Source organism: Beta vulgaris, chromosome 7, assembly GCF_026745355.1.
Source record: "Beta vulgaris subsp. vulgaris cultivar EL10 chromosome 7, EL10.2, whole genome shotgun sequence".
NCBI lineage: Eukaryota > Viridiplantae > Streptophyta > Magnoliopsida > Caryophyllales > Amaranthaceae > Beta > Beta vulgaris.
Genome location: NC_079208.1, coordinates 55,865,687 through 55,893,670, shown reverse-complemented (window position 1 = coordinate 55,893,670; position 27,984 = coordinate 55,865,687). Strand labels below are relative to the sequence as shown.

Genomic DNA, 27,984 nt, shown 5'->3' with positions numbered 1-27,984 from the left:
TTCGGTGGTTGATGGTAATTTTAGGGGTTGGTGTGGTGGTTTCAGTGGTTGATGGTAATTTTAGGGGTTAGTGTGGTGGTTTCGGTGGCGATCGTGGTGGTTTTGGTGGCGATAATGGTGGTTGGGGTGGTGGTTTAGTTGTTAAGGTGTTGGGTTCGGTGGTTGATGTGGTGGTTGTGTGGCTGGGTTGGTGGTTGGAGTAGTGGTCAATGATTGGTCAAGGCCATCATGGGGTAAAAGAAAGAAAGGGTAAGTGAAACCTTGGGGGAGGGTGGGGAATGAAAGTAGAGGACTTTGGGGGAAAGGAGAGGGTAAAGGGAATGATTGATTTGTCTTAACAAACAACAAGTAAGGGAATCAAGCTAGTTGATTCTCTTACCCTTTCCAGAAAACCCCAAACCAAACGCCCCCTAAACATAAACCCTAACCACATCCTATATGAACCTCCCAAGTCCCACCACCCCCACCTTCCCCGCAGATCCCTTCTCCCGCACCATCCCGTAGCTCCATCCATCCCCGTCGAATTCCACCACCCTCCCCACCCCTGCTGAATCCCCCCTCTACCACCATTATCTAATTCCCGCCCCCGAATTCCGCAACCCAGCTCGTCGTCGTCTGCAACTCAATCCATCCCTCACCCTCTCACTCGTCGCCTGCAACCAGCTCGCAAGCCATTTGCGGACCTGGGCAAGATGCCAGAGGGAGTTGGAGATGGGGCACGAGAGGAACAAATGTTATAAGGATTCAACATCATTGTTACAAAGGGGACCATGATAAAAAAGGATGGTATGATGAGAGTGAAGGATTTGACGAAGGGATAAACTATGGTGAATAATTTGCCATATGAAGATGATAATCTTTGGTGGTAAATCAAGTTGCCAGATCCATTTAAACGACCAAAGAGCGGACCTAGGTAAATTATGAGCCAGCTAGGTCGCTGTTTTAACAGAGAAAAGACCATTAAAAGTAGGACCCCATATAGGATTATCAACCATGAGGTGGGAAGGAAGTGGAATACCTCTAATAATTGTAACAATATCCGGAGGCGCGTAGAGGTTGAGTTTGTTGATGTCCCAAGAGGCTAATAGCCTATTGGTCCATCCCAAAAGGATGTTACTTCCATTCCCAATTTTCCATCTGATTCCTTTACGGAGAATGTATCGTCGAGATAAAATTTTGCGCCAAGTAGACGAGTCCTTAGAGTTCGGTGTTGTACACTTATACTAAATAAATTGGCGTTTGACAAGTCTTGACGAGTATATATTAAAATAGCGCATACAAACAATAGTTGGTATTGTTTAAAGCCAATCATCCTATTTATATTATGTAACATGTAAAAAAAAATTATATTTGATAATTTAAAGCAACCATATCCATATGCTTAGTTTCTCACACATAATATATTATGCATTGCCATGTATCGATCATAGCAGCCACAACACCATAATATATTGTTGGATTTGGATACATCCAATTTTCAACCTAACTAGCAAGGTCTCACTGTTTATAAATTTTCAACCTAAAAAATACAATATATTAGCGAGAACAATCTTACCACAATTATAATCCCTTTTTGAGACACTACCAAACTCGAATTATACCAATTAAACATTCTTAAGTATCAAAATCAAGCTTTATAGTAGAAGTACTCTAACCACTTAAGTATTAGCCAAACATTAATAAGGCACTGTTTTTTTGGGACTAAATTAATGAAAGTCCGGTTCAATTTAGACAAGTTCAGTTCAGGAAAATTGAGTTCATTTCAGTTCGTTTCCTCAAAAAGTTTTTGTTTATTTTAGTTCAATTCAGTCCAATTTAAGTTCAATCCAAATAAATTCATTTCAATCCAAATAAATTCATTTCAATCCAGTATAATCTAAAAAAACATAGTCTAAATCATCATGATTTTCACCCCTTTTTTAAAAAAAGTCGATCATGATTCAACAAAAAAGATCAAATTTACCATCAAAATAATTTACTTTCACCGACCCAAACTACCTTGTAAACCGACCCTCATTTTATCCCTCTCGATATACCTTGGTTCGGTAATTTATCCCCCAAAAACTCCCCGCAAAAACCCAAATCTCAAACCAATCTAACGCGCTTTCACTTCTCTTTTCCTCATCCTTCTCTTCTTCTTCACTCCCCCCAAAATCCTCACACTTTCTCTCTCCTAGGGTTTCCTTTCGTTTCAATTTCCTCCGAAATCTCCAACCTCCGCATCAATGGCGGAAGTCATGAACATGCCCGTCGAATCTCTCGACAATCGCCGCCGGAACAAAGACAAATCCGACGAACCTTCCGGCGGCTCTCCTCCTCCTCCGCCACCTCCACCAAATCGCCGCCGAGAACGCGATTCACGAGAGAGAAGAGACGACAGAGATTTTGACCGTCCTCCAAATCGCTACTACGACCGCAACAATCGCGGTGGTGGTGGTGGCGGAGGTGGAGGAGATAGAGATAGAGATTACAACAAACGTAGTCGAGGAATTAGCAATAGTCCACCTCCTCCTCCGCCTCCGTACCGTGATCATCGGAGGAATAATAATAATTATTCGCCTCCGCCTCGAAGATCTTCTCCGCCTTATCCTCCGTTTAAGCGTTCGAGGAGAGATGATGGAGGATATGATGGTAGAAGAGGAAGCCCCCGTGGTGGTGGTGGATACGGCCCTGGCGATCGAAGGTTCGTTGAAGTAATTTGTTTTTGGTGGATTGATTGAGTTTAGTTATGATTGTAGCTGAAATTACACTTTGATTTTGTGTTGCTTTGATGAATTTGGTTGTTGATTCTACTTGTTAGAAGTGTGTTTAAGGATAATTTTGTGCCTATTTTGTGAAAGTATAGCTTTTACTCTGGTATAGGGAGTTGTCTGGTTTTTTTGAGATACGTATTATTTTGGTGGATTATTGAGTTCAGTGATAATTGCAGCTGAAGTACTCTTTGATTTGTATTGCTTTGATGAATTGGTTGTTGCAGCTACTTATAGAAGTGTGTTTAGGCATAATTTTGTGCCTCTTTTGTGAAAATGTAGTTTTCATTGTGATTTTGGGACTCTTCTAGTTGTTTGATGTAGTTTAGTGACAATTTAGCCGGAAGGAATATTTTTTTTTGGATTTATGAGGTTATGATGTTATGGGTTATTGGAGACTTGTAGTAGATTAATACCATACAAGTTATGTGGGCTATAAATGAGATGTTTTTTGTTGGTTTCTTTCTAACTTTTTCTGAGCTTGGGTTTTTTTTTTTTTTTTTTTTTTTTTTTTTTGGAATTTTGAGGATGCTCTTAGTGTAGAGTATTTCTATGGAAATAAAATACAGTTAGCGATGTTTTGATGAACTTGGTTGTTGGAGTTTCAGTTACAAGTGGGTTGGCATAGAAGTTTCTTGAACTAAGATACTTTTGTTCAGACTCGGACTTGGTTGAATGTGAAAGGCATAGGGTGAAATCAACTTATTTTTATAACCTATTAAGATGAGAACCAAAGCAAGGTTCATTTTTTTGGTTGGGAGGGGAGTGGAGGGGTTGTTCAATGGTATGGGCTTCTAAATAAAATCCATGAGTTATCATGACGATGAGGAAGAGGTGGTAGCTTAATAGAGTATCGTCCCAAATTTTAAGGCTCTTGTCTCTTGGGCTGTTAAGCTTTTTACCCAGCTTCCAACTTCCAGCTTCTGTTGGTCCTTGGGCCAAATATCTATCCTGGTTAAAAAAAGGGTTACCATGACAAATTGACAACAAACACACTGAGGGCAGATTTATGTTGGAAATCTGATAAATTGAGTTAGGATGAGGGTGGATTCTTTTTAGTTTTATCATTATTTGATATAATATAGACTTAATGATCAATGACTAGAGTTATTAAATACGTATCTGTTTTGAGACATCTGGTCTTGTGAAATTGGATTTGGCCGTTTCTTCTCTGCTTCTCATAACTTGTAAAGTTCACTCAGTTTTACAAATAGACGTGAAGTCTGGTTTGCGTCTAGTTGGATCATCACTGTTGGTTGGGGTTTTGGCTACTTCAGAAATCGCAGCAGTTTGGTTTTGGGTGGCAGCAGGGGAGTCTGGCTTTCATCATGGTCACAACCCTTAGCAGCATCTGAGCTGCTTGAAGTTTTTAGTTCTGTTAATTCTGGTGAAGCTCTTCAAGAAGTCCCGTTATCTCCCAGCTGTAATTTAGTTCTATCACATGCTCTAACTGAATGTTATATCTTCTATCTTTTTGCTTATGCCTTATGGTCTTGTACTTGCCTGAAATCCGTGACTAGTAAGTTGTAGGAATTGCTAGGGATATTATCCCTTTTCACACCTTTTTTGCTTGCTTTATGAGGTTCCTTGTTACCTCTCAAAAAATGTAAGGTTCCTTGTTATGTCATACTTCACTTGTTTACACTTCCCAATTGCATTGACTTGAGCTATCACTATCCCTGGCTACATTCATTATTTATTCCATCAGCTTGTTCATGTCTTGTTTCCCTGTGTACAATATTTTTAAAAAAAATCTTGTCACTTAAGTCTCAATAATGCCATATATGGGAAACTTTTGTAAATTCAGGTTTGGTTATGATTACTCTGGGGGATATGACCGTGAAGTAGGCGGCAGGCAAGGTTATGCTGATGATAGGCCTCATGGTCGATTTCGTTCTGGTGGCTTTCCTGGTGGCCCATCTGGTAATTATCTGCTCCTTGGTTTTTAAAATTTTCATTATATAACACTTTTGTTTGGTGGGTCATTGGAACTTCACTTCTTGCTGCAATTTTGAGATAGTCTATGAAAGTTACTGTTCATTTTATTTGAATTTTATACCTAAGGTGTTTTATCTACATAGGATTTCTTGGATTTGATTTACGTTTCATTTTCTTTCTATCAAAAGAGGAGTTGGACAGAAAAGAATGATTTGAAATATGAAGCCAGAAGTGTAAGTATCCTTGAAAGCAATCCAATAATCTTTTAAGGTGCTTTGAACATCAGGGACTCAGGGTCACTTATTGGAGGCCTTTTTGAATATAATAGATGGTTTGTGTTTTCCTCCAATGTGTGTGGCATTGTGGCTAGGTGATGCTTTAAATTACGTCATTAGTGGTTGGGCTATGTCTTTATTTGTGGCTAATTGGTTTCCCTAGTGCATCATTAAATTGAATGGTTTATGTCTCAGTCATCGTGAATGGGTACATTGTTTGCATAGGACACAGAGGAAGTGCAGTTGATCTTTGATCTGTTTTTTTCTTTTCTTTTTCCGTCGTTATATTCTCACCCCGAAGAAGTGGAGCTACTAGAGATGAAGACTGTAGAATTTTGAAGCATCCTTTGTGGCTTGTTCTGTTATGCCCCCTTTTCCTCCTTTTGTTGTGGTCTACAGCCAGCTATAGTTTGTTGGAGTTCTGACTCTACCGGGGTTACTTTTCTTTGGAATTATTGAATTGGACATGGACTCTATTGCCTTACAAGAGGCGAAGATATAGATGGTGGATATAGAGCTGAAACTAATGAATGTTACTTATAATCATCCTGGGCTACTAAATTTAATGGTGCTGCCGGCATTATTACCCAGTGAATTATTGCAATGCTGCAATTGGTTTAGTGACGAGTGTGGATATTGCTTTTAGCTCTTAGAATATAGGTCCTCACTTTTTGAATGCTGGCTGCTGAGTTGTTATGAGGGTATCTGATTGTTGTTGGGCTCGGACAGTTTTTGAAGAAATAGTGTTTTAAATGGTTGGATTGAGGATTTCTTCAACCATTTGTGATACTATTTCTCCAAGCTGAGTCCAAAATGTCCAGATGGGCGGGGTCTAGGCATTCTCCTTGGTGGTTACACTCAAGGGTCCCCTTTATATTCAGGTGAATCTTAATGAAACTTGGTTTCAGGTATGGCTGATATGAATTCGGTTGTAAGTTTATAATATGTTTTTGTTTGTCTGTGCTGGTTGCTTAGTTGCATTTAGGGAGTAATGTATTGTTCTGGTTTATGGCCCTTCTTGTGCATTTTGTATCAATTCTTTGTTTCCACTGTTCTCCTTCCATAGTGTATCCACCCTTGTTTGCAGCCAAATTCCTTGTTCAGGAATAGTGCTAAATAATCTCAAGCCCAAATGCATGCCTGGTAATGGATATTGATTATATTTTGTAATGTATTTGTTGGTCATCGCCTCGAAGCATCTTTCTTGATTATGATTGCTCTGTTTCTTAGCTGTTGTAAATAATTTGGTTTATTAACCTGTCAGATTGGGAAGCCGGACGTGGTGGTTACGGCGATTCATCAAATGCAGGGAATGCTCAGAGGTCAGCCCTTCAGCGTGCGATAATTATATATTATAGTTCTCATTTAGGCTTTCATTTCACGTGTTTCTGACTTCAGCAGCTTCTATACTGTCTGTGGTTTCTTTGTATAATCTAACTATATTCTGAATGACCTATCATAATTGTGACACAGCTGTTCAAAATCGTGTATACCTCAAAATCCTTGAGAATTATACTTGCTTATCTAAATGTCACCATGACCTTGTGATTTATATAACATCAACATCAAACATCACGTCAATGTCTTTCAAAAGAATTCTCCTCTGGGCAGGTGTTGGGGTGGGGTGGGGGGGTTGGATGTTTGCATATGACCTCTGTAATAATATAGGAGTTGTTTTTAATTGACTTTTCCATTACCCTGCTTGTGCTATTTCCCTATGAACGAAGCACATGCAATTTAATCAACTATTTTATTAGGGGGGTTTGGTTTAGGTAGGGAAAAGGGGAAGGTTTAAGAAAGAGAAACAAGGAGAATGGAAAGGAAAACCCTTTGACTAAAAATGTTGTTTGGAAAGAAAACCCCTCTTACTCTTCTCACTATTCCTCCACCATGTTCTCCCTCCTTTCTCTCGCAAGAACCATCGCCACCTCACATGGCCCCTCCCTCACCACTGCCACCTTAATTACTTCTGTCCGTAACTGCTGCCCATCACCACAGCCAAATCACAGCCCATCTCCACCGTCAAGTTACCCCCCCCCCCCTCTTTCTTTTCTTTTCTACTACCATTATTGGTGAAATTTGAGATTTTGAAGGTCAAATTCGACCATAAAAACTTCTAGTCTAAAGTTTTCATGGCCGAGTTTGACCTGTAAAGCCATAATTATTGATAAGAAGTATTCATCCATTCTTACTCTTGATTTTTGTTTTTTCAAATTTTTAGGCTTATGGGTTTTCAAGTGTTGGTGGATTTATGGGTGGTTGTGCTGTTTTGGAGGAAGTGATGATGGGTTTATTGGTGGTGGGTTTCTTTTTCGGTGATTTGGTGGCGGCTATGGCTTACAGGTTGGTGGTTACAGTGGCGGGGATGGTAGTGACAGTGGCTAGGATGGTGGGTTGGTGGTGGTGGTCCAGGGGTGGTGGTTCTGGTAATTGAAGTAGTGGTTAAACATTGGTGAAGGTGACCATGAGTAGAAGAAGGAAAAAATAAGTGAAACCTTAGGGGGGGATAATAATGGAAGTAGATGACTTTGGGGTAAAAGGGAGAGTAAAGGGAATGATTAAAATGTGTTAACAAACAAGCAAGGGAGTCAATCTATTTGGTTATCTTCCCCTTTCCCGAAAACCCCAAACCAAACGCCCCCTTGGTCCGTTTGAATATCCAATGAACCCTTGCATTTTAATTGAAAAGTGACTTGATACTAATTGCAAGAGTCGTGCTTGGGCCTATATGAATGTTCTTACAGAAGTTCTATTTTCCATGCATTCTTTTGTAGAAGAACCTCAAACGGTTTATAGAGGACATAGAGGTGCAGGACAAAAGCTGATTGCGTTTTTAGCATCTAGTTTTAATTGAAACTGGGGTGGTTTGTTTTAGATCGGTGTTTTAACTTTTTTTTTTGAATTTAGGCCATCATGCTGTTAACATGCACTACTTGATTTAGGGTTGTATCTCAAATGACACCCACCAAACAACATTGCAGCATAAAAGAAGCTGTACGAATTGAATGTGGGCAATTTACAGTGGCAGCCAGCCCTGACTTTTTACTGTTATTAGAGTTTTGAGCTTTAGATCACCTTCTTTTAGTTTCAGCATTATAGGGGGGGGGCATTTATCAACTCTTTCATTCTTATTCTTTGTGTATTGATTTTTTTCTTTGCATTTGGTTATATATGTGATGATACTGATTATGACGATTCTGATCTTTTATATTTATTCAGGGAAGGTTTGATGTCTTACAAGCAATTCATTCAGGAACTTGAAGATGATGTATTACCAGCTGAAGCTGAGCGTAGGTATAGAAAGCTTTGGCTCTGTATCTTTGGGTTATAGCAGTCACAAGGTTGACATGAATTTTCCCATCATCTTAGCCACCATGTTATTTGATGATATTTAGGTATCAGGAGTACAAGTCAGAGTACATCTCAACTCAGAAACGTACATACTTTGAGGCTCACAAAGATGAAGAATGGTACTTACTAATCTTATTTTTGTAGGCAATACCGTGTTTAGTTTGCAACCTGCTAATTGCACAAAATTTTGGTTCAGGTTGAAGAACAAATATCACCCTACAAATCTGTTGACTGTCATAGAAAGGTATGCTGAATCTCTCTTTGGAGCATGTTGATCGCAGGTAGCCATGGCAAGCTCTTTCATCTAATTTCTGTTTGAAGCGTACTTCAGTACTATACGGATAATGATCTTCTGCTGTTGAATTATTTGTGTTTAATGAAACAATGCTATTAGCTACTGAATCTACCTCTATTAATATAGGAGAAACGACCTTGCACGCAAAGTTGCAAAGGATTTTTTGTTGGACTTGCACAGCGGAAGCCTTGATATGTAAGTTTTTTACTCAAATCTCCGAGTCATGATTTGCTGTTGAGCAAGGGTATCTGTAGGGTACTTCAATCAGATCTTCACTCTATTTATGTTTGGGTACCTTTTACAGGGGCCCTGGTGCAAATGCTTTATCCATGAATAAGGCAGGTCAGACAAGTGAACCTAACTCCGATGATGAGACGGATGTTGGTGGTAAAAGGAGGCGGCATGGTCGAGTTCAGGCAAAGGAATCTGATATTTCAGCTGCCCCCAAGGCTCATCCTGTTAGTTCCGAGCCAAGACGAATCCAAATCGATATTGAACTAGCTCAAGCACTTGTCACAAAACTTGACTCTGAAAAGGGAATTGAGGACAATATCTTATCTAAAGATGATACTGACAAAATGAATAGAGAGAGATCACATAGTGGATCAATTGGTCCAGTTATCATCATTCGCGGATTAACGTCTGTTAAGGGCCTTGAGGGAGTTGAGCTTCTGGATACCTTTGCGACTTATCTTTGGCGTGTTCATGGTGTGGATTACTATGGCATGACTGAAACAGCAGAGCCTAAAGGCCTCCGGCATGTGAGATCTGAGGGGAAAAATTCTGATGTTTCTACTAATGCAGCAGAATGGGAAGAGAAACTTGATTCACGTTGGCAGGACAGGTTGCGTAGTCAGGATCCACTTGAGGTCATGACTGCGAAGGAGAAGATAGATGCTGCTGCAGTTGAAGCTTTGGATCCCTTTGTAAGAAAAATTAGGGATGAAAAGTATGGGTGGAAGTATGGTTGTGGGGCCAAGGGTTGCACAAAGCTCTTTCATGCTGCTGAGTATGTCCACAAGCATTTGAAACTCAAACATCCAGAACACGTAATGGATCTTACAGTGAAAGTGCGCGAAGATATATACTTCCAGAATTATATGAGGTAGGTCCTGTCCTTGTTGTTCCTTCCCCCGTTACATTGATTGCAGGATCCTGAATTGAGTACAATTTTTTTTCCTGCAGTGACCCGGAGGCCCCTGGTGGGCAACCTGTTATGCAGCAGTTTGTACCAGTATGCTCCTGAACTTTTTTTTTTTGTATGTTGAACAGTTCAATTTGTTAATCATGTTGTAGATGCACGAGCTTGATACTTTTTCGATAAATAAAGGAACCCCCATCTGAAACAGGAAAACAAATAAGTCATACTTGAAGCCCATGCTCAATGCTTGTTGAAAAATTGACCCTGCTTGTTGCCTATGCGTAGATTTATTGTGTTTTTATGTGCCTAAGGGGATAAGCTTTGATTGAGTCATGATGGAACTGTTATTTACAATTATTACCTCTAATGGCTGACTATCAGAGGGATATTAAGCACAAGCACAAGATGTCTGCTCAAATCACTATAAAATTATACCTTAATCATATTAATTTTTTTCGCCTCGTGCAGAAGGACAAGATGCAGAGACGGAGACCAGGTGCAGACAACCGTTCGAAAGATGATCGAGGAAACCGCAGGGAACGAGACCGGAATGGTGGTGAGAGATTTGAAAGATCAGAAAATCCTCAGGCTGATTTTCCACCTAATAATGACACCCAGGACAAAGGGAATGCAGATGAACCAATTTTTGATAATTTTGGTGGACAAGGGATGCATGTAGCCCCATTTGCCGCCGATATTGCACCCCCACCTGTATTGATGCCTGTTCCAGGTGCTGGGTATGTGTTATCTTGCTCTTCTCTGGAGTTTGTGTTTAAGTAGAAGGGTGGCTTTATTGCTTTATGTGAGATTCTATGAAAGATGCCATATTTTCAGAGATTTATCTTTTGCCAACATAGATAGATCATCACAGCATCAATTTCTGTAGACCCAAAATAAAGGGTGTTCATGGGATAGTTCAAGGTGGAAAAAAAGTTTATTGTCCGCTCTCTCTCTCTCTCTCTCTCTCTCTCTCTCTCTCTCTCTCTCTCGTGCTATGGCTTATACACCTTTTCTTCCTTAGATTTGTCTCATAAACCCTTTTTTTATTTTATAAACTGTAAGGCAAGAATTAGCGCTTGAGCAAGATTATTTTGCATATGCGGGGATAGTGTGCCTTAAAGTTGTGCAATTGGACTGGGTAATTATATGTAGGATCATTATCGAGGATACCAGTACACCATTTAACCTCTGGTCATTTTTTATGTAACCTTTTGAGGATCCTAGTATTAATCTAAGATTATTTTCCATATGCGGGGACAATAAGTTTGCCGTGGAGTTTTGTGATTGTACTAGGTAGGTAAATAGGTGATTTTATCTCGGATCACTATCCAGGATAGCAGGGCACATCCAATTTGTGGTGGTTTCTGTAGTTATTATCATTTTAGGATCCCAGTATCCATGAATCATGAGCTTAATCCTTGTTGAGCTATCAACTTATTATGCCGGAGATATCAGTATCAGGCTCTTACAGTCTTACTTGTGGTTGTGAATGCAGTCCGCTGGGGCCTTTTGTGCCAGCCCCTCCTGAAGTTGCAATGCGGATGCTGCGTGAACAAGGCGGACCTCCTCCTTTTGAAGGGCCTGGAAGAAATGGGAGGGGTGCACCTCCAATTATTTTACCGCCTTCATTTCGGCAGGATCCTAGACGTCTGCGAAGGTACTTATTCTATTTGTATATATCATGGCTTCTTTTAGGGGTTAGAATAAATGTGGAGGGTGTCAGGCTTGTTTCTTGTGTATATACCCTTGATATTCTTAGGACATCCTCTTTTTCCACTGAAAGTTTATTAATTTAAAGCTTAATTGAAACTAAAATCGATCTTCAGTTAAGGGCATTAGTTAAGTAGACGTGAAGCTTTTGCAGCTCCAGGACCGTATTATGCGGATCTTTATTAGTCATATTATCCTGTGGAAATCTCTACTGTTCTGTACTAGGTGTCTCTTGTAATTGCATCTTGCAGTATTCCTACCTTGAAGAATAAAAGTTTGTGATTAAATTAACTTCAATTGTGAGTAATTTTTCAATGCCATTGATGCAGCTACCAAGATTTGGATGCGCCAGAAGATGAAGTCACAGTGATTGACTACCGGAGTTTGTGAGTTTTGGTGATGTTGATAGTTGTGCCAATGCTCTGTGTGCTCAATGCCTTAGTGACCTACTTTTGTCGGGTTCTGAGAATCAAGAGCAATCCGATGCTTCTGCTGCGTCTTTATAATGAATCTTTTAGCCGTTATTCAAGATGGATTAACTTTAGGTCTTCTCATGACTTGTTCCTGACTATATGATATGGGTGAGGGGTTTTCTCTGTATGCGATTTGTGTCAAAATGTGGACTTAAACCATCCATTGATAATTTGTGTAAATTGAGATTACTGTAGTCATTTTTTGGAGGCACTATTTTTTTTTTTTAACTTTTGCATCTTGTCTCAACTTTGGAAAGTGGTTCCAGAGAAGCTGGGACTCCTAGACTCTACTAGATAAATTAAACAGTATTTTAGCTTCCAGTTGATTCATAGTCTTCCGTTATTTTATGTTTTCATTATTTCATTGTCTGATCATATTGAATTAAATTTAATGATGGGTCTTAAGTCTTAACTCTTAGTTCATATATTGCTTCAAACGTCCTTAAACCCTAAACTCTTTGAACGAAGGTACACATATTATTAAGGCATTTCACGGTCTATTATGCAAATAGTTGACCATAAATATGGATGGAGCAATAAAACTTGTGAAAACTGAAAAAAAATAGGATTTTGTCTATACTATGATGTTTGACCACCAAAAATAAAAGGGCCATACGTAATATGTACATCTAAAGGATTGGGTTGGATATTTGGATTGTCGCTAGCTGGTGAAAAATAATGTTAATTAACGATTGAGTGGTCAGATACTGCGAAACAACGGTTGATTGATTGCAAAGGTAGTCAATCCAAGGTTAATTAATTGAACTGTAAGATTAACAGGTTTTTCCTGTGACGATGATTGTGTTGTCAGATACTATGAAACAGTTGATTGATTGCAGTAGTAGTCAAGCCAAGGCTAATTAACAGAACTGTAATATGAGCAGCAGGTTTACCCTGTGTAGTTTGGAAGAAGTTGCCTGACGTTTTAAAAATGGCATTGATCCTCAGGTCATTTCAGAATTTTGTGCTAACGCGTCCGCTTAGATACTTAATGAAAATGGCTTTAATCCTCTTAGGTCGTTTGAGGACATTGCTACACATATCCACCAAGTAGACAACCCACTATTAATAGAGGGTTAAAAATATTAATTAGGTTGAGTTGAATTCCATTATCACAATCCTCAACAAATCTTTATTAATGGTGGGTAGTCTACTCGGTGAGTAGACAAAGTTTTTTCCGTTTGAGAATTATGTGCTAACGCGTCTTTTTAGAACTTAATAAATGAAGAAATGCCAATCATACTACACAACGATTACAATTCGGAAGAAATGTGGGTTTCGGAGAACAGAAACACCAAAGAACAATTACATGATTACATGATTTTGACTGTAAAAAAGAAAGAAGGAAAAAACATGTACAATTTCGTAACATCCTATCAAGGGAGTGGGAAGAAGAGATCTGTCCTTTAAGAAACAAAACTAGCATCTATCCTCCCCCCCAAATCTAGCAAAGCTATATATACTTATGGATTAGATTGAAATGTTGAATGGGGGTGGGGGGTTGAGGAGAAAAAAAAAATCACACCTAATGGGAGCCACAAACCTAACCCTAAAATCTGCAAACCTAACCCTAAAATTTAAGTTACAGAGCTATGAAGTCGCTATTTTCGCTGCTTTTTCGGTGGCTGTTCCGTCAAGGGCTCAATCTGAATAACGGAGGATATATTAGTACCAATAACATGATGAATAATTATAAGTGTTCTATGAAAAGTTTACATGGATTATCAAAGATAAAATAAAAAATTAAGTCTATGAAAAGTTACAAGTACTCAAGCAGTATACAAATTTTATAAGAAGTTTGTGGTTTGACTAGGTCGGTTTAATAGAAGACTATATGGAAGAGATAAAGTTAGTCATGTATAGATAGTGTATAATGGCTTATTAGTTATCAGGATATACAATATGGGGCGCATAGTGAGATCAGAAAAACTTACCACAGCTGACAACTGCTCACGAATATAAGCCATCGACCTCAACATGGCACCTAACGTATCCCGGGAAACCTGAAACTTCACCTCTGACTCTCCTGAGATTGTCTCAGTGTCTTGGAGCTGAAATATTAGAGAACAGAAAAAAGAAGTGATGAATACATGTAAAGCCACCTGGTAATGCAATCGCATTTTGAAAGTGTCGATACGACATTGACCTTTTGAATAAACAAGCAACGCACATCTATAGAATCAGAAAAAGGAATTTGTCGAAAGTTCTAATTTGCATCTAAACAGTAGTCATTTCTCCCCATCCACACCAACATCCGAGCTCCATCCATGTATTATAGAATGGAAAAACCTGAAAACACAAACTAGACAGAGATTCTACGACCATTTGGGCTATGGTGATGTGCCTGCTTACTGGTTATTCCCCATAATGAAACATGGATGTTATCCTGTCCCTATAGGCTAACTCATGCTTCCACTCCTCATCTTCACTTTGGCCACTGAACATATGGACGATTTTATATTTCAAAGAGCCAGTCGTTATAAGGTGTATCCTCAAAGGGTAATATAATCCTAAAATATACTATGTTTGGACCATATTGATCTCTATTCTAATTAAATCTCTGAGTAAAACACAGGCTATCCATTGGGAACAAAACGTCTAAAGACAAGACAAGGCACATAGCACCAAGGCCAAATCTATGATGAGCTATGAGAGCCAAGGATATACACGTTTCTGACACAACCCCATGACCTGAGCTAACATACCTAGGAAGATGCATCCGAGGGTCATAAATAACCATTTAAAAGCATATACTTGGTCAAGAATGGGCACAGGGTAGTGTCACAAAGGCCTTTAGAGCTTTTGGGGTTGGTTTAGGACGATGTTCAATGACTGACGCGTTCTCTTGGGAAAGCCAAGATATGAAAGCAAGGAGGAAGCTTATTATGGGGGAAAAACTATCAATAAAGGTCAAACTATGAATGCAATCCAAGATATACAACAAAGATAAAAGCGAAACTACAAAAGCCTAGGACAAGCTATGAGTGGTAATCGTACTAAAACAATTTTAAGGCAACGTAAATGCTCCCAGGTCCCAACCACCCGAAAATCATCACAAGATATAGCGAAATCCATGGGAAGGGTCCGAAAGTTTCCAAAATAAGTGGAGTATGAAGGCATCTCCAAGCAACAAACCCTAAGGGGTGCATACTAAGGAGATAAAAGACCGTTCAAAAGCATATCCTTGGCCAAGAATGGGTATGAGCCTATGGGATGGTGTTAGAAAGGTCTCTTGAGTTATTCCGAGTTGGTTTCGGACAATATAAATTTAGTTGTGCAACACAGGATATGAAAGCAGAGGTGTGAAAGTTATGAGCACTAGGTTGAGTAAAAGCCAAACTAAGAAGTAAGCTATGCGAAGATATGGAAGCAACGTTGCAAAGGCCAAGAACAACCTATGACTTGTACACGGGCTAAAAGACAATTTCAAAGAGAGGTAAAGGCTCCTAGCCACAGAGAATCATCCGAAGGTATTCTGAAACCCTTGAGAAGCTCCTCAATGAAAAAAATCATCAGTTAAAGAGAAGTCTTGAAATCGGTGAATGTTAACACGTCCTTGGGACATACCCATAATCCAAGGACCAAACCTCAAGGGATGCATCCTAGGGTAATATGAGACAATTTAGAAGCACAGCTTTGGCCACGAATAGCATAGGATGTTATCACAAGGCCTTTGGGCTATATCGAGCTAGTTTAGGACAATGATCAATGCACTTTGTTGTGATTTGTGAAAGCTAAAATATAAAAGTCAATAAAAGCAAAGAGGGCCAAACAATGAATGCACGACCAACAATTCAAAAGTCCAAGCCATGAAAGCAAAACTATGAAAGAAAACCTATAAATTATAAGGACAGCCATGAACTGTATATGAGCAAAAGGCATTTTGCACCCATGTTACTTGTTAGGCTCCCAAATATTCTAGAATCATCCCACTTTATCACCAAACCCTTGAGAAGATCCTCAACAAAAATAAACATAAAAACGTTGTCGGATCTGACAATTTTAGAAATAAGTGCATTTGAAGGCCAAAATATCATCCACATCTCCAAAACATTTCACAAACCTCAACGGATGCATCCTAGGGTTGTAAGATATCCTTTTAAAGCATTATCCTTGGCCAATAATAGCACACGGTGGTGTAGCAAAGCCTTTAGAGGTATTTTGGGTTAGTAAAGGAAGATTGTTATGAGTCCCAAGATATGAAAGGAAGGAGGAAACACTGAAAGCTATGAGGGACAAGCTATGAAGGAGTCCAATGCATGAGCAAAGCTACAAAAGCAAAGGATAGGCTAGGAATGGTCAACAAGCTAAAAGGCAATTTTAAGGCAACATAGAAGCTCCCACACTTACTTAGAGAATCACCACTAAAGATACCAAAGCCCATAGGAAGCTCCTCGACTAAAAATGTCATAGGGTCCGGACAAATCATAATATAGGCGAATATGAAGGCTATAAAATACACTTCTTATGGAAATTCCCATGACTTGATCACTGACCCCAGCAATGAACCTCAAGGGATGAGGCCTATGATGATACAAGACCATTTAAAATCTTGAGTTTGGCCATGAATAAAATAGAGGTGGTGTCAGAAGGCCTTTGCACCTACATAAGTTTAGTTTAGGGCAATGTTCAATGATTGATGAATTTTGATGTGAAAGCCAAATTTTGAAAGTAAGGTGGAAGTCATGAAAGCTACAAAATGAAGGCCTATGAAGGTCCCAAACCATAAAAAAGAGACTAAGAAAGCAACTAAAATGGCAAGAACAATTTATGAATGACAAACAAGCTAAAGGCGATGTTGAGGCTCCCAAAAACCCAAGAATCATCTCAAGGTATTGTGAAACTCTTGGGAAGCTCATCGATGAAAAACGTCGCCGAGTACAGAAATGTTGAGGATCAGGTGAATTTGAAAGCCATAATACTCGTCTCCGAGACATTTTCCACCCACAAAATGCTATCTAGGGTTATAAAAGACCATTTTAAAACATATCCTTCGCTAAGAATAGGCATAAGTGGTGTCTGAAGGCCTTTGGAGGTGTATCAAGTTGGTTAAGGACGATGTTCAATGATTGATGCATTTTGTTGTGAAAGCCAAGATATGAAAATATCTTTCGCTAAGAATAGGCATAAGTGGTGTCTGAAGGCCTTTGGAGGTGTATCAAGTTGGTTAAGGACGATGTTCAATGATTGATGCATTTTGTTGTGAAAGCCAAGATATGAAAATATTTAGGAAAATGTGAAAGCTATGACGGGCAAGCTATGAATGAAGGCCAAACAATGAAGGAAGTCCAAGATATAAAAGCGAAACTATGAAAGCAAATCTACAAAGGCTAAGGACAAGCTACAAACTGTAAACAACTAAAACGCAATTTTAAGGTACCCTAGAGGCTCTCAATTACCTAAGAATCATCTCAACCCATGTACAGCTCCTCAATGAAAAATGTTGCTGCATCCGAAATTCCCCAAAATAGGCATATAGAAGGCTATAATACATGACTTGCGGACACTCGCCGAACAAGAAACCTGCATCCTATGGTGGTAAGAGATCATCTCAAATCATATCCTTCGCCAAGAATAGGCATGGGGTGTTATGGGAAGGTCTTTGGAGCTATTTGAGGTTGGTTTCAAACAATGTTAGGTAACATATCAAAACCAAAGGCTAAAGCTACGAAAAAGACAAGGTCAACGTATGAAAGTTTAATTATTAGCAAGAAAGATATGATGAAACAAGCTCTCAAAGGCATTTCAAGCCAAGGCTCCCAACATCTCAAAGATACCTTGAGAAGAAGTTTAGAAAGCTCCCCTTCACAAGTTGCAAACTCAATTCACTCTATTCTTGTTGATCTCTAAAAAAGATGGTCAATAGTAATAGCAAAAGATATTGACTCATAAGAATTATAAATGAAAGCGACATGGTTGACAAATTTATAACAATATTGTATATGTTATGTCCCTCGTGTATATCACATAACATGCTAGATAAGGCAATACAAGTTATAAAGTTTAGATGTAGAGCAATAGGAGGTCATAACTCATGAGTAGTATAATACGCATCTTTGCTAGCCCTATCTTCTGATCCATCTTGAATCCAAAATCCCATATAATAACATTAGTCTACGTCCTCTAAATTTTTCCGTTTAACCTTCAAAGGTACAGTATTGTCGCATAATATCACAAGTCACAACGACTCCTCTCCATTCGAGGCATCCTCACAATATATTACGAGTCACGTCTTAGTCAATATCTTAATTCCTTAATTCATCTGTAAACCTAATATCCTTAGAATGCTCGCTTATTGGTAACTCCTTACCTTTGTTACTACATCCTCACTCGACTCCCTCTCATTATAAAAAGAGTATCCCACGTACTTAGATTTACTCGACTCAGCCTAAACCCTTTGAGATTCCAACATTTGCCTCCATTGCTCTAATTTAGCATTAACCTCTAGCTTCGTCCACCTGCAAACAACTAGCTATATATTGATTTAATTTCTTACAACTACTTCACAATAAATTGAGTCTATTGCCTATGCTGCATGATTGAAGCAAAGAAAGAATGTCTTGTGCATAGCAAGGTGGAACTTTGCAAGTCCTCAGAGGCTGAACAAACATAATTTTTGATTGAACACTAGAGATCTACGGAGTTATCAATTAGTGACACCGAATTTCCTCTAAGCAGGACTTGCATACTTTAAGAATATTTGTAGTAACTCCTCATTAATTCTGAGGAAAATATTAACAAAGGATGTTACTGGTCTTAAAAGGCCAGAGTTCTTCCCTATTATTACCATTGGTCTTGTTCAGTAGCATTTAATATTCTTTTTTTTCTTTCAATGTCTAACCTAGACTCCTATTTTGGTTCAATTTGTTCTGTGTATCAGGTATTCATGGACATCTTAATGGAGTTCCTCATTTTGAAGGAAATGAAAATCTAGTACTGCCGCAGCTTACATAAGAATATACTGGAATAGATAATACAAATATTCATACTATGCATACAAGTATACAACTAATTAACAACGGAAGGGAGAAGCATCATCTTTGGTAGGTTGCTACTTGCTACAAGCTATGACAACTGTTAATGCTTGCCATAACACAAGAACACTAAAAAAAGAAAAAAGAAACCTTCAGCAAAACAGTCTAGTTAGGTTGTCAGCAATCAGACTGTACCAGATATTTCTAAAACCATAGCAGTCATAATTTATGTATCATAGACTTCCTACTTTGCTATGTTTTTCTGTCTAAGAACAGACTAATATGTGTAACATAGAATGTTTGTGATCAATATGTGAAGAACACCCTATCCAAATTTAGAGAAAGGATATACATGCCTTTAAATTGATAACAGCAACTCTATTAGCCGGGGCCGACAGCTGCTCACTGATGCTGGCCATGGATTTAAGCATAGGTTCCAAAGTGACTCGGGAGAGCTGAAATTTGACATCTGACTCTATTGCAGGACCCTTGCTGTAATCTTGCAGCTGCATGAGCAAAATGTTAAGTTCATTAAATGTGAACTCCCGGAGTGTGTATAATTGTCTTTCAACAAATGGAAATGGAATTCGAAACAGTACAGAAAGCACAGAACAGGATATCAAAAAAAGGATCAGATTATACAATTCACTACAATATTGTCGAATTTCAACATGATTGCTCTAGAACTGTCACTGAGGGGTTCTAAATGAAATGGAAAGTTATGACTGCTACATTGACGGTTGACCCAATAAACAATCCTCCTGGACAAACATAACAGCAGCAGAATCTCATCAACCTTGCATCCGAGACACCAAAAGCATTTCTAGTAGCGACAAGACACTGAATATTCTGGGAAGAAAAGAAGAAACCAAAATAGCAATTGCTTCAATCTATTACTTGCTCAAATTTCAACGTATTGGAGAAAGAATGAAATTACATAAACTACGGTCATACACAACTGTAGCAGGGAAACCAGAGTGAGCCCAGAGAAACTGTTGGTTTTGAGTTTTGCCCTGAATCCCACCCAACTTCAATCAATTTCTTGGTTCTGACTTCTGTGCCTTGATCAGAAGCATCATTTGCAACATTCAAAGCGATGATCAATAAGCAATGATGAAAGTCTCACATATTTTCCAACTCAATCAAAAATCCGGGACTTGGAGTAGTCTCCATACACGATTCCCAGATGGGGTATACTGCAAACACGAGCAACACATACTCTAGCATTAAAATTTCAATATGGTAGACTCTTTTGGCCCAATAGAAAACTAATCATTATCCTGCATGTGGATTGAGTCGCATACTAATTCTCTGCCATAATCCATCCTTTGTGATGATCTCAAGAGCCAATGAAAAGAAAGGGCATTTAGTCTGAACCCAAAAAAATATTAAGAGAAAGGGAGAATCTTTCAATGGAGTGTGTGCAACCCTTCTTTTCCTCCCAAGTTGAACCAAAATCCAAAATATTTTGCAATGTTGGGAAAAGTGGACTGGAAAAATAGACCTGATATGCAAAGTGACTTCATTTGTTCAAATGTTATTCAAAGGTACTCTTCCAACCTTTCTTTGATTGTTTATAGAAGTCTCTTAGTTCCATCATAATCATAAGGGAACCAAGCATCCCAAGAGAACCATAAATAGAATATACAAACCTTTAAGTTGATTACAGCTAGTCTATTCCCTGGCGCTGAACTTTTATTCTCCATGACCCATGTCATTGACTTAAGACAAGGAAGTACAACCTAGTCATGAGAATAAAAAAAGCTTATCAGTCAGTTGAACATCATAATTAATGCACGGAAGAGCAGTAAATGTCATCATAATATTCCCTCACATACCATGTTGTCAGCGTGGCCATCATCCCGTTGAAGGGATGTGGGTGCCATGCGTAGAAGATTCATATCTGCCACAGGATGAGGAAGGATGGCAGAGTCATTAAGGTTGAACCGCCTGGTAACTTCATCTTGTCTGGGCCATAACAAAGGTGTATCAGCAGCAGAAGTTTTCTTATCATCATAACCAGAAGCGGACCCTTGAGGGGCCATCTGAGGTACAAACTTAGCAGCATTTTTCTTCACATTAGCAATCTTCTTTCCCCCTTCTCTTAGACCAGTTAAAGCTGCAGCATAAGTCTCTGATGCAGTTGCCCCTTCTTCTGCATATTTAATTGCTTCTCGACAAAGACTGTTATACCTTAATGGAACTGATTCTTGAGCATGATCTACACCTGGCTCATCCAATGAACCCCCACTCTTGGCATTGCAGGTCCAACGCCTCAAGATGTAATGTGAAGGTAAGGTCAGAACATTTGTTACTGTAAATACTGTCAAAATGTGCCTGCAAAGAATGCCTGAGTACTCAAACATTAGGCAGCTACAGCTTGCCCTCATATCAGAGATGTTTAGAGTCACTGTGTATGCTTTATGATCATCTTCAAATTTTGCAACTCTGTAAGTGCTTGTAGCACCATCACCATCAATCCGATTTGCGGTGTATACAAAAGTCTCTACCAACTCATCCTGAAACTTTGCAAAGATCTTCCTCGTGTAGAGGTTTGCAGCCTGCTTCTCCATAGGAGATGGTGTTCTTAGAACTGGGGTATTGGAGATTGTATCAAAATCTGCTTCTATTTCCTTTTCAAACCAGTACTCCATAGCTCTTTCATACTGTCTAAAAAACATGGGCAATGTAGTCTGTTGATTCACATAACCGTCGAAAAAAGAACACTCAACTCCTTGATTGGGAGAAATCACAGCGAAGAATGAATCTCGAAAATATACTGGTACCCATTGTCTTCTAGCATTATATAGTGACTGCAGCCAACCATTCTTCCTCAGATCATACTTATCAATAATGGAAGCCCAAGAAGATTCAAACTCCTCAATTGTTTCAGTCAAATTAATACAATTGTACAACTCAACCTGAAAACTGGGATTTGCGAGACAAACATGAGCCAGCCTCTCCTGCCCTTCCCTGAGGACATGCCACTTGCTAATGCAGTGACGGGCCTTTGGCAAAACCTGGTTGACTGCAGCCTGTATGGCTCTATCTTGATCAGTGACAATAGATACTGGAGGGCGGTCATTCATGGCAGTAAGAAATGTCCTCAGCAACCAAACAAAGGAAGCTTCAGAATCATCTAGAAGTAATGCACAACCAAACAAAATAGTTTGACCATGATGGTTCACTCCAGTGAAGGGAGCAAATTGCACTTTATACTGATTCACTTTATATGAAGTGTCCAAGGTAACCACATCACCAAAATGACTAAAAGCTGTCCTTGACCTCGCATCTGCCCAAAATGCGTTAGCCATTCGATTATCTTCATCAAGTTGTATGGCATAAAAGAACCCAGGGTTCTCAGCCTGCATTTTTTTGAAGTAGTCCAACATATTTTGGGCATCTTTACCCCATGTCCTCTTTGTGTTAGCAGATTTGATACCATAATTTATGCAATTAGAGCTTTTGACCTGACGGTTTGACTCCACTGGAGACATGCTCCTTGCTACGTGGTTTGCACCGACAGATGTTTGGCTTACATGATTTCCATCCATAGAAACATACATAACACCACTTGGCACTACAACACCTGCTTGATAAGCTTCGGCAACATTCTTCACAGCGCCAGCAAAATGCCTGCGTGGCCGAATACTGTGCACCTTATTAGAACTCTCTAAGGCATGGTTGTGCTCCTTGACAAATTTAGTCACAGCCCACTTGTTACCCTTCAACTCAATCTTCAGCATGGCTTCACATATGTCAGAAGACTTCCTTTTCCACCCCTCTTTCATACATACAAACTGTCTAGACGTGACAGCACTATCAGGTCTAAAACGGCCAGTCTGACAGAGTTTTGGGCTGAAACCAACACGCTTAGCGTACTCATCATAGAATGTCTTGGCAGCTGATTCAGACTCAAACTCCATACCAACATGTGGCTCCAGAACAAATACTTCATCTTGAACCACATAAACATCAGTTGGAGTCACCTCCCCGCCCTCACTCGCTTCAGCATCTCCGTTATCCGTTGAGGCACGGATCCTCATGTTACCGTCCTCTTCATCAATATTGTCAGCACCCATGCCAATTCATAATGTAAAGCTAATACATTTTACTTCGAAAATTACCGAGGAATCCACTCAATAGCCATTTGGCCCGTCCCTGAGACAGTTTCTTTATAATCTATCTATGTTCTAGCTTTTCGCAACACGCAATTTTAATTACTACCATATCATTCTACAACCAAAGTTCCCCTCTTTTTACTCGTAATAATTACAATTTCAAAAGAAGCTACACCCCCTGGGCTCAAGGATGATAGGTCATTCATTCCAGATTTCCAGCCACAACTTGAAAAATTGATCTGATGAAATAAACAAGAATAAATTAACAATCGCATGAAACAAATTGTAACATAAATTTTCTTATCATTTGGTTCCATGAAACAAACAAACATGAATTAACAAGTTATACCAGATTTTCGAATCAAAAGTTTATAACATGTAAATTATCCCTAAAAACATGAAATAACATACTTCTGTATGAGATGAATAAGAAAAAAATAAGTTGAAGTCATGAAACTAACAATAACAATATAACATCACATAAAGTAGATCCTAAAAATCGCAATTTCACATGAAAAATCGCAAAAACAAGTAGATTCATTTAAGGAACAATAAAAAACCTGGAACAAGCTTCTGCAATTCGAGCCTCGGAATATCCGTACGAGTCAGGGAATTTCAACGGCGGCAAGGTGTTCGGCCTTGAGTTATGTACTTATGTTATAGTTCAACTCTGTATCAAGATTTTATTTTTATTTTTTTATTTTATGCATCCCCTCAAAAAAAAAAAATTGTTTTATGCAAAAGGCCCTAAAATGTGAGACACTAAAAATGCATTGCATGATTTTTTTTATTTTTTTTTTGAATTTTTTCCATGAATGGAGTATTAATTCTTCATATATGTTAAAGTTCAAATTATTTCGATGAGTATCATTCACGTATAAATGTACGTGAGATTTTTTTAAAAAAAACTTAAATAGAACCACAATTCTGAGTAGTAGTTTACCCTAATAAGCCGCTACTATAAAAAGTGGTTAAATAAAAAAGAAACGGTTGCCTGAAGTAGCGGTCAATATTAATGAACCGCTATTCAGAATAGCGGTTTAGTGGCGACCTTTTCCCAAGAAACACACATATGTAAACCGCTACCCAGAGTAGCGGTTTATTAATATTGACCCCTATTCTGAGTCGCGGTTTATTTTAGATCCCCAAATTCGATCTGCTCCAATTTTCGCAATTTCCCTCTTTCAATCTCTCAGTTTCTTTTTTTTTATTCTCTCTCTCTTTTGTGATTTAGGCGACAACTCCTCCCACCCCGTCGACTCCTCTCGCCGCCGCCGACAACTCCTCAACACGACGCATCATGCCGGCTTCCGACGTGAATACGAAGCTGTCGTTTCTTGTTGCCTACCACACAGCTTGGTGCTATTAACTTTGGTTAGTTAATTTTTCATTGAATTTTTTTATTTTAATTTGTTTTACTTGTACATTATTAGCCCTTATTGGCCTTGATTTTAACTTATGCATACTTGTTGACCTTGAACTAAACTTATCATGAAAAAATAAACCTAGTTTTAGGTACATTTCTAATATTAAGTATCTAAGTTGGTATATATAATGCTTTTCTATTTGGAATTACATTTGGTATTGCATTCTGTAAAAGAAAATTTTATGTATGTTTAATTCAGTACGTGGTTATGTAAAGATAATGGTGATAGCCGTGTGCAATTCTATAAGTAAATTTTGATGCCAATGTTCATAAAATTTGATTCTAATGCTATATTTAAGTTGCAAATGCGATTAGTTTGAAGAATGGGGTTGATATTTATTTAATGTGTAGAATTAGAATAACTTGATCATTGCGTTTTTTGTATGTAGAATATGGAAGAAACTAAATAACCTTTATATATTTATTGGAATAGTGTACTATTTCAAAATGACTTTATATTATGTATAGAGGTGGAAGAAAAAAAAAATCATTCATCGATTCTGGTAGAGGTTTCAAGAGATTCTGAAGAGGGTGTATGATGTAGTTGGTTGTGGTCGTATGTATGTAGAATTGAAATTGTTTATGAGATATACGATGCTGGGAAAATATATGCCAATACTAGAGGATGACGAGTCATGGCAATGGAGGTAAGTGTTATGTGGCTTTCAGTGACACAAATGTCAGCCATGGCAATGGAGGTATACGTTGAAGAAGTTCCTAAGGAGATAAATATCCAAAGTACTGTGGGTTATGTTCCCACGATGTACGTTAGGGATAGCATGGAAGTACCGACATTAGCTCCTAGTTAGTAATTTGAATCATTTACTAGCGTGTTATCAGATCCAAATTACATCAATGAGCACATGAATGAGTTCGATTCTCTTAGCTAGTTCGTCTCCCCCACATACCATCCACATTCCATTTGGATACTCTAGATCGAAATAATGTTGATTTTTTGGGAAATGAGGAGGAACATGAGGATTCTGATAGGGAGGAGGACGACGATGGAAGGGAAGCAACTGACAAGGCAATAAAGTATGGCGTTCCTTCATAAGATTGGCTTAGAATTGAAGAAGTTAATCAAAGGTTAATAGATGCATTGTAACACTCCCAAATTTCTCTATTTTTGAAGAATATATTTTAATATGAAACAGTTGAGAAACTTGAGAGTATTACCGCCACGTGATAACGTTAAAGACTTTAATACTAACTACTAACTGAACTTTAACTAATGCAGCGGAAATAACCTAAATAACTTCTCTTTATTAATATAACTTTATTGTACAACTATATAACAATTGAAATAAAGAAAATAAAATAACAACTCCTTGACTAATTATGATTCCTCACTAGCTCCCCCATATGAAGTATGTATCAAATCAACTTGTAAATTATGCTCGCCAAAATAGGGTCATCACAGGGACAAAGCCATAAAACAAACAAAACAAAAGCGTGTTAGTAAAAATACTGAATACATGTATATGCGGAATATTAAACACTTTATTTAATTAAATATTTGAAATATTTAATTTCGAAAAGCCTTTCCTGGATACTAGTAATACTTGTATAATATAAAGTGTATATACAACTTTTAAAAAATCCTTTTTCTTTGCCTAGGTACCTTTCGTAAAGTGTGCACCCCCCCCCCCCCCCAAGGTTAGTATTCCTTACTATGTCTATTACGAGGGGTTACTACCTTGTCCACATGACTTATAGAAAAAGTACATGGATACATAATATAATAGCTACCGTTCTTGCTAATAAATAACAAGTCGTTGCCTCTTTATAATTGCGATCATAAAAGACCATATATCTAATAAAAATCCTTCTAAAATAATCCTCCTTTAAAAAGAATAATAATTCTTATAAACTTAGCCATATAAAGGCATAAATAAAATAACTCGCTCAAGGGGTAACCTTTGTAAAATAATAATAATTCAAAAACACTCCTTTTTAAATATTTAAACATGCATTTAAATATCAAACTCCTTGTAAATTATATGAATGTAGATTCAAAGATCAAACTTTATAATAATATTGAACTAAAGGCATGATTCAAGTGCATAATAAATTAATAAATACTCAAACATGTTCATATTGAACACATGTAGTTCATAATAAAACTTATAAAAACATGAACTTCAATCCAAAATATTTTCCTAAAAACATGATACTAAGGTTGCAAAAATAATTATTAAATATTTACATATACACGCACCTTGAAAATTAATAATTACTAGGAAGGAAGAAAAAGGTAGGCTAATAGGGAGATAGAGTTAAAACTTGAGAAAAGAGATTTATTTCTCAAATTTGGTGTGAAGAATATATGATGGGTGGAGACCCCTATTTATACTAGTTGGATAAGTAGAATAGGAATAGGACTAGGAAACTAAAAAATTAATTTAAGAAAAAAGATAAACTAATCTAGCTAAGATCGATATAGCTAATATTTATGATTATCCAACTAAGATTAGGAAAATATATAAATTATCCCATAATACATCATTATAGAAGGTAAAATAATTAACATAATAATTACATGTTACCAAAGTTCTTGGGTTTTAAAACTAGTAAACTTAGGTCCAGACATCTATTTGGGCTAAATTAATTTTAAATATCCAAAATATTTCTAAAAGCCTCTTTTAAAACCTTGTAAGTAAATAACAAGTCTTTTTAAATAACCAAAACTTTTCTAGAAATATAAATATTAACTTACTAAAAATACAGAGTATTACATGCATGAATAATTAGGAAATGCAATGGCTCATTGAGTGTGTTTTATGAATTTGAGACAGGGCAAGAATCTACCTCATTATAGCAATTAAAGAATCTTGTGAAAGCATGGTCGATCTCTAGAAACCAAATGTTTCGGGTGTTAGAGTTAGAGCCCACAAATTATGTCATTGAATGGGTCAGAAAAAAAGTGTGTCATTGTCCATGGAGGTTGCGTGCAACCATGACTCTGTCGTATTCTTTCAAAACTGTACGAGATGGTGGTCCATATCCAAGCAATTGTTTGGGAGACATATGATCTGGAGTCCAACCTCTCATTTCATCGGATTCCGTTGTTGATCTTATCGAGGATTTCATTGATCCTTCCTTCAAAGTTCAGTCAATCTTGACTTTTGTCAAGACCCAATATCAATTTTCAATAAGGTACTAGAGAGCTTGGTTAGCCAAACAAAAGGAAATAACCAACATTTTTGGTGGGTGGGAGAAGTCTTATGAAGAGTTACCTAGGTATTTGCAAGTATGGGTGAAAGTTTGGTGTACGGTTTAGATTAGGGCCTAATCCAATCCCATCTGAACAAAATTTGGATTTCAATTTCCCAATCCGAATCCAAACCAATCAAAGTTTGAATTCAATCCAATCCAATCCGAATTTTCATACTATAGATTGAATCCGATCAGATAATTCGATTTTTAAAAACTCTAGTTTTTCGATGAAGTAAACAAAAAACAATAACAGCCTAGTAGATTTAGGAATGAGAAATTAAGTGTTATTAGGATTTTAGGGAAGGTTTGAAGTG

At 38.0% G+C, this 27,984-nt stretch overlaps 2 protein-coding genes across 2 annotated transcripts; one reads left to right on the top strand and one right to left on the bottom strand.

Annotated features, from left to right (window-relative positions):
• The first annotated feature begins 2,062 nt into the window (after nt 1-2,062).
• Nucleotides 2,063-12,259, top strand: LOC104899925 (serrate RNA effector molecule). Its single transcript, XM_010687215.4, has 12 exons — nt 2,063-2,683; nt 4,558-4,673; nt 6,228-6,285; nt 8,183-8,257; nt 8,359-8,433; nt 8,511-8,558; nt 8,736-8,804; nt 8,914-9,714; nt 9,795-9,843; nt 10,219-10,487; nt 11,246-11,407; nt 11,790-12,259. The coding sequence occupies exons 1-12, from the start codon at nt 2,226-2,228 to the stop codon at nt 11,848-11,850; spliced, it is 2,241 nt and encodes a 746-aa protein (XP_010685517.2). The 5' UTR covers nt 2,063-2,225; the 3' UTR covers nt 11,851-12,259.
• Nucleotides 12,260-13,173: 914 nt separating this feature from the next.
• Nucleotides 13,174-23,819, bottom strand: LOC104899924 (protein FAR1-RELATED SEQUENCE 3). Its single transcript, XM_010687214.4, has 6 exons — nt 23,589-23,819; nt 20,746-23,267; nt 20,560-20,649; nt 19,264-19,413; nt 13,868-13,984; nt 13,174-13,579 (listed from the first exon to the last, which is right to left on the bottom strand). The coding sequence occupies exons 2-6, from the start codon at nt 22,987-22,989 to the stop codon at nt 13,535-13,537; spliced, it is 2,646 nt and encodes an 881-aa protein (XP_010685516.2). The 5' UTR covers nt 22,990-23,267; nt 23,589-23,819; the 3' UTR covers nt 13,174-13,534.
• Between the last annotated feature and the right edge of the window lie 4,165 nt (nt 23,820-27,984).